Source organism: Cornus florida, unplaced genomic scaffold, assembly GCF_030987335.1.
Source record: "Cornus florida cultivar Cherokee Brave unplaced genomic scaffold, ASM3098733v1 CherokeeBrave_3.0.0_Hap2_Chr03, whole genome shotgun sequence".
Taxonomy (NCBI): Eukaryota; Viridiplantae; Streptophyta; class Magnoliopsida; order Cornales; family Cornaceae; genus Cornus; species Cornus florida.
This window is the reverse complement of record NW_026775573.1, coordinates 5,963,649-5,971,719: the sequence shown is the minus strand read 5'-3', so window position 1 is coordinate 5,971,719 and position 8,071 is coordinate 5,963,649. Positions and strand designations below refer to the sequence as shown.

The window sequence follows — 8,071 nt, the reverse complement described above, 5'->3', positions numbered from 1 at the left end:
GCCTCTGTTGTGAACCTCCACCTCTGCCCAAACCACTGCCTCGCTGTGGACAATTTTTCACCCTATGGTCCTGCTGGCTACACCAGAAACATCCACTAGACGCCACCTGAATCTAAGTACACTGGGACTTGTGATCCCCTGACTGCCCAGACTTGAAACAAATCACTTGAGCTACCTGAGCCTGAGTGCATAGGGACTTATAATGTCCCGGCTGTTCGCATCTAAAACAAGTAACATTCAGTCTAGAAGACCCTATGGACACTGAAGCTGTGGGTGCAGATCTGACTGGCTGCTATCCCCTGAACCCTGACTGTTCATACTTCTGCTTCTTACTTGATTGACCCTCGGAGAAAGCACTCATACCCCTATTGTGCTTGTAGGACTCCTTGATAGCCTTACTGTCCCTGCTTTCCGCCTCAACTATTAAAGCTTTTCGCACTGCTTTTGCATACTCTGACGGTTTTGAGGCAGCTACAATTGGCCTGATGGTGAGATCAAGACCATCAACAAACTTTTCTATCTTTTCTTCCTCATCATTAGCAATCCCCGGTGCAAACCTCAAAAGCGATGTAAACTTGTTTTCATACTCTGTAACTGTCATGTTTCCTTGCTTCAACCTATCAAACTTCTTCTTTAGTTCCCTCCGCTTAGGCGCCGGAAAGTACTTCTCATAGTATAACTTCTTGAAAGTATCATATGTCATAGTATCCAAATTGTGGGTGTGTGAAATGGTCTTCCACAATATCTCAGCATCACCAATAAAATTGTAAGTCGCCAATATGATCTTCAACTTGTCTGTTGCCAAATTCATGGCATTAATATGCTTCTCCACCCTATCCATGAAACTATCCGCAACAAGTGGATCTGGGCCGCCCTCAAACAGAGTTGGCATTTCACAAACTCTGCAATGTGATAAAGAGTATCATTCAACTCATTTGTCTTTGGAGGTGGTGGTGGTGCCGGTGGTGGCACAAACTGTGATGATGACGCACCTGCCGGTCGAAATGCTTTGAAAAGAGCTGCCTGAACGGCTAACTGCAATTGTTCCTCATTTATCTGAAAAGGTGGATCAACGGTCCCCCTCATTTGTCCCTCTTGGTGGGACCAAATCACACAACAAGATATCTTCTTCAACTTGCTCATAATCCCTTTCCACGGGATTCGAGCTAGAACTTTCCCCGGGATCCCTTCGTGGTGGCATGACGCTATAAGAAGAAGGAAACGGATCAATAATGATGACACTAAAATACACACGAGAACAGAGTCCTCACACGGATGATTTGACAAGAATGGAAACACATAAACACCTTTCATACTCCCAGAATACCCAACTAATGATAAACATGATCGTGCTAATAATATACAACAACATTAAGCACTTAGCACATAATCATATAAGCAGTTAAACAATTAAGCATGCCTTTCAAATAATTAAACACCTTAACACATAAGCATATAAACATATAAGCATCCTTCAGTTGTCAGGGGTATATTTCTTGTATCCCATTATTGGGCTCGTGTATTGTTTGATTCCGGTGCTTCTTATTCATTCATTGCTTCATCATTTGCATGGGCATTAGGTTTAGAGGTCAGTCAGTTAGACAGACCGCTCTATGTTGACATGCCTATCAAGGGTTCAGTTACTCTTAGTAGAGTTTGTAGGAGTTGTTCCATCACGATTGCCAGACGTGTTCTTGAGTTCAATTTCATCCTTCTCGAGATGACGGGATTCGATGTCATTCTTGGGATGGACTAGTTGTCGTCCTTTAGAGCTGTCATTGATTGTTTCAGGGGTAGCGTTTTAGTGTGTACCCCGGATGAGGATTATTTCCGTTTTGTGGGAGATCGGTGTGATCCTCTCACTCATTCATTCCATGGTATTAGGAGTTGGGATTGACAGACGTTCTTCTTGACTAGCCTTTTTACTGATGATGACGTGGAGTTTTGTGGGGTTGATTATCCCGTGGTTGTACGCGCCTTTCTAGATGTGTTTCCGGAGGACTTGACTCCATACTGAGAGGTGGAATTTGCTATTGATTTAATGCTTAATACCGCGCCAATCTCCATGGCACCGTATCATATGATACCGATTGAATTAGACGAATTAAAGAAACAACTTGATGATTTGAGAGTGAAAGTGTGATACCCCTCGGATAAGAGACATGGGTTGATCAGGCCCAGGCCCAAACCCGAGGGAATATCAAACAATTAATATTTTATAATGAACACGGAATTGAAAATGAAATAAGAAATGAAATTAGAGCTGAAAGGAACTAAAAATAGAATCCGCAAAATATTATAATTATTAAAATCCATCAAACCCAAACTCTAAAACTCCATCAATTTGCAACTCGGGAATCCATCTCTAGTGGACCCCTATTAACATCCAAACGGAAAATAAAGCAACTGTAATAAGCATCTAGAAATAAACTATGGAGAGAATCCTACATCGTCGGAAGAGTGAATAGAGACCTCTGCTCAGCACAAACACGTCTAAGCCTGGAACTGTCGTGTACCTGAAAAATAGAAGTGGGTCAGGCTCACGTGCAAGTTCTATACTACTACAATCCAAACAGAGGCCCGATACGTATGTACATCCTAAACAATTTAACAATAGCTAATAGTCCGTAAGTGTATATATATATAGTCATACTAAATGACTCTCACTGGACTACAGGCCGGTCTCAACCTGAATAGAGGTAACATGCTAAAAACGCACACGAAGTGGGCATGTGTACCTAGACCTAAACAGGGTACACCTCTAACCATCGTATCTAGTTATGCATCCCAATGCATATACGCTCCCTAACCGTCGATCCTGAGACTCAAGCTCATATCGAGGTACCATAATAATATATTTAAAGTCCATCCCGAATCCTGGTAGTGCCGCTCAACTAGTCGTTGCCATGACACTATAATTAATAGGACTTAACTTTTAGTTAATCCAATTCTTAATCTAGAGTAGGTAGGTTTTGGTATTTTGAAACCAAACCATCCCTAGTATACCACCATCCCATACCGGTGTATATTATCCAATCATCCAGCAGTTGATAATACAGACAACTACCATAAATATCAACTCAATCCATATCTCCCTTTCTGATACTAAAAGTCATATTGTAAGCATCAATAAACACAGTCAACCATATCCATAAACAGGCTCAGTTTTATATCCATTACTGATACTATCAATTAAGCACAGTCAAAATATTTTCTACACATGCTCAGTTTATAGTGTTCCACAAAATCTGATTTAGTGCTAAGTTTAAATCTTATTAGCATCCAACATCCAGCAGTTGGTATTACAGTCAGTTAAGATAACCATTAACTATGTCCATTACTCCATCAGTTGATACTAAAAGTGTTGATGTAAGTAACAAGACAGAAATACAGTATGTATATATACATGCTTAGTTTTGGTTATTTCACAAGTCCAGTTAATGTTAAATTTAAATTTAATATAAAGCAACATTAACACATCCTAAACAAATATAAACAGTTACATGCTCCTGATATAGTGTGATACAAGTTCCATTTATTATATAAGTTGCAGAGAAAAACATCAGCACAAAGAATTAACAACCTAATTCTTTCAACTCTAAAACTATATACATATTGATTTGAATTCTCTACTGTCCAAGCCATTCCAAAGAATTTATTCCTTAGCCCTACTTTTGGAACCCTAATTCACACCCATACTTCAACCAAACCTTCCATATACAACCCTAAACACCACTGAACTCCAAAACCATGCACTGTATGAAGAAAAATACCCAAAAAACGAACATGCAGGCAATATGGAGCAAGAGCCTGCTCCAAAAAAATGTGGAGCCGGCTCTTTGCCCTTGGAGCCGGCTCCCACAGCCTTGGGAGCCGCCTCCCATCAAAGGGAGCCTGCTCTCTCCAAGGGAGAGCCGGCTCTCCCCCTCTCTGCCTCGTCTCTTCGCCCTCTATCTTCGTTTTTACGCCTCTACTACCTCACGCCATGATTTCCGGAGACTGTAACCCACTCCCAGTACATCCCAGTTCGTGCTTAAGTCCAGTTAACATTACACACATTGCTTTAAACAGAGATTCATGCAAGCAAACAACAGGTTCTTAACAGTTTCGGTTTAAGCACAAACAAAGAATGTTTTAATTGATCTGATTAATCCTAAAATTGTTTAAGAATGCAAAGAACACGAAACCTAAGGGAGAGAGTGAGGATAGAACTTGCCTTTTTGAGATTTTTGTTAAAAATCTCCACGTTGTCTTCTACGATCTCCGGCGATTCCTACTACAAACTTCCTCTGTTCCTCGTCTCTATTTCCACAGACGTGTTTTGGGTTTTGTTTTTTGTTTTTTTTAAAACCCTAGCACAACATTATTACATCTATTTATAAGGTTACACAAACCTAAAGCTAATTGAAGCCCTAATGTGAAACCTAATCGGCCCATAACTCCATCTAAGTGAAAAACATGACGGCTACTTACCACCAATCCTATAGTAACGTAAATTTAGGAAAACACTTTAATTTATTTTAATTACCAATTAACCAAAAACTAAATAAAACAATAATCAAAGAATTTACAGAACACAAATAAACTAATTAAAACATTAAATAAAACAATTAATGAAAAGAAAACAATTAATTACACTTAAACCAATTAAAACATTAAATAAAACAATTAATGAAAAGAAAACAATTAATTACACTTAAACCAATTAAAACATTAAATAAAACAATTAATGAAAAGAAAACAACTAAACAAAATACTGAGACTATCCTTTTGAAAATTAGGGGTATTACAGAAAGGCTTCATCCGACCGAGTGGGTCACTGTGGGGTGCACCGGTCTTGTTCGCTAAGAAGAAGGATGGTTCATTGAGGTTGTGCATTGATTACCGAAAGTTGAATCATGCCACCATCAAGAACAAGTATCTTTTGCCAAGGATAGATGATTTATTTGATCAGTTGAGAGGAGCCAGTTGTTTTTCGAAGATTGACTTGAGGTCTGGTTATTGTTAGACTATTCCAAAGACCATTTTTTGTATATGGTATGGACATTACGAGTTCCTTGTTATGCCATTTGATTCATAGACTTGATGAACCGCGTCTTTCACGATTACTTGGATCAGTTTGTGGTAGTTTTCGTGGATGACATTCTTGTGTATTCACGGACTCGGGAGGAACACGAGGTCCATTTGAGTATAGTGTTGCAGATTCTACGGGAGCACCGTTTATATGCCAAATATGAAAAGTGTGAGTTTTGACTACAAGAGGTGAAGTTTTTGGGACATGTTGTCTCGGAAAGTGGAGTTTCAGTTGATCCTTCAAAGATAGAAGCAGTTCTGAATTGGGAGCAACCCAAGAATGTCTTTGAGATCCAGAGTTTCCTTAGCCTAGCGGGTTATTATCGGAGATTTGTGAAAGATTTTTCCCATTTGGCAGCTTCTATGACCAGATTGACCCAGAAAGGGATCAAGTTTGTATGGAATGAGTTTGACTATGGCTCCAGTGTTGGTGATACCCGAGCGTGGCTTGGGTTATGTGATCTATTGTGACGCCTTACGTGATGGTTTAGGTTGTGTACTGATGCATGATAGTAGAGTAGTGGCTTATAGGTCTCGCCAGTTGAAGATGCATGACTTGGAGCTAGCGGCAGTCGTGTTTACTTTGAAGTGTTGGAGACACTATTTGTATGGTGAGAGATTTGAGGTGTTCTCGGATTACAAGTGTAATACCCCTAATTTTGAAAGGATAGTCCTGGTATTTTACTTAAGTTTTTGGTTGCATTTTTAATTATTTAATTGTTTTATTGCTTGGTTATTTGCATTAATTGTTATTATTTGATTTATTTGAATTCTGTTATTTAAGTGACTTATTTTATTTAAATGGATTTTCTTTTATTTTAATTGACTTAATTATATCCTGAATTATTTTAATTATTCTAAATGCGTTAATTGATTTTATTATAATTGTTTAATTATGTAAATTACTTAATGGGATTAAATTAGGGTTTTGGTTGCTGTCCGTAGTCACGATTTTTTAAGCCGCCTTAGATATAGTGTGAGATTGGTCGGTTCCCATCTCTAACTTATATTAGAATAAGAATTAGGTTTTCCTTAAAACATATATAAATATATAGTTAGACGTCGGCTTAGGATTAGAAATCAAAAACCCAGTTCACATATACAGAGGGACAGAAGAACAGAAAGAAGCCAAGGGAACTAGTTACGCCGGAAAACTTAGGAAGACGACGTAGAGATTTTAATTCAAAATCTCACAGGCAAGTTCTAATCCTAACTCTTTTCGTTTGGCTCGTGTTCTTTCCACAACTAATACAACTCCAGGATTAAATAAGAATTAAAAATTAAACTGGGTTGCATGTTTGAGATGCTTAAAACCGGATGTGTTTATAAGTTGTTTATTATTTGTTTTAAATTCTTCCTTGCGTAACTTCTGTTTTAATTCATGTAAATTGATGAACACTGGAATTAATTGAGTCTGCAAGTTTGATTTGCTAAAGCAGTTGATGTTCATGAATGCTTCAATTGCTCGTATTAAATCCTTTTTACAAAATTCATGTTTAAATTGATTTTGGTAATTCAGCAAAGAATTTAATGGATTTTGGAACATGTTGGAACCTAATTTAAACATCTAAGTACTTTAGGAATGGAAGTCAGTTCATCAGAAACACGCCGGACGTGAAAGAGATAAAGGAACGGAGGAGAGCATGCTCTTGATTTCAAAGAGCAAGCTCTTTGGAACAAAGAGCAAGCTCCATGGAATCATGGAGCCAGCTCTTGGGAGCAAAGAGCAAGCTCTAAGCTTAGGAGAGCCAGCTCCAAGCAAGAAAGAGCAGGCTCTCTTTGAGAAAGCAATCTCTTTCGTTTGGTTTTCAGTTTTTTTTTTTTGTTTTTCTGCGACTGTATGGGCTACAGGACTTGGATTTTGGGATTTTCAAATTCTGGAGGAAGCTATATTGGGATGTTTAGAGGTGTTCTAAGCCTTGTTAAAACTTCAGAGAGTTGAGAAATGCATAATAAACCAGTAGACGTTGATAGCTGGAACAGTAGTTAAGTTTTTATAAAATTGTTGCTACTTTAGTGGTGGAGAATTTAAATTTCTGAACCTTGGTTTAATCATTCTCTGTGAATGAAAATTTTATTAATTTGGTATTATTAAGAGTCACATGAAATCAGTAGGTTGAACAGTATATAATTTTAAGTAAATATGAAGACTGTTCTTGGAGGTGGAGGATTTAAATTACATAACTTTATGTGTAGCAATCTTTGTGTGAATGGAATTATTGTTTAATCATGTTTTCATGGTATAATATAAGCATGTTAGATTACAGAATGATTATATGCTTATAATGGATAAATTTACTTTTACATATGTTAAATGTATTAGCAATGCTTGGATAATTGTGTAGTGGTGTAAAGTAAGCATGTTCAATTAAATATTTTGACTCTGCTTATTATGAATTAGTTGGTATTTACATTCTTGATCTGTATTATCAACTTCTAGACGGATGGATTGTATGCACCGGTATGGAATGGTGACATACCAGGAATGGTTTAGTTTCAAAATACTAAATTCAACCTGTATTGAATAAGGGAATGGATTATAAATAAATCTTACTTATGTTTATGCTAAGTCAAAAAAGCTGCGCAAGCTGCATGACTAGCTGGATTACTTGTTATCTATGTTAAGTCAAAGAAGCTGCAAAAGTTGAATGGCCAATTGGATTTCTTATGGATGGATATGATAGGACTTTAAATATATTTTTATGGTACCGCGATATGAGTTTGAGTCTCAGAGTCGACGGTTAGGGAGCGTATATGCAGAAGGATGCGTAGCTGGCTATATTGGTTGAGGTATACCCTGTTAGGCTTAGGTAGTCATGCCTACTCAGATGCGTTTTGCATGTTGCCTTCTACTCAGGTTGAGACCCGCATCATAGTCCAATGAGAGTCCATAGTGTGGATATATATATATATATACACGGATTATATAGTTATTGTTGAGTTGGTTAGAGTGTATATGCGTATCAAGTCTCTGTTTGGATTGTAGTAGGATAGAACT

The 8,071-nt window shown here is 37.7% G+C and overlaps 1 protein-coding gene across 1 annotated transcript; it reads right to left on the bottom strand.

Annotated features, from left to right (window-relative positions):
- Positions 1-292: 292 nt before the first annotated feature.
- On the bottom strand, positions 293-1,086 carry LOC132300995 (uncharacterized). Its single transcript, XM_059798294.1, has 2 exons — positions 977-1,086; positions 293-902 (listed from the first exon to the last, which is right to left on the bottom strand). The coding sequence occupies exons 1-2, from the start codon at positions 1,084-1,086 to the stop codon at positions 293-295; spliced, it is 720 nt and encodes a 239-aa protein (XP_059654277.1).
- Between the last annotated feature and the right edge of the window lie 6,985 nt (positions 1,087-8,071).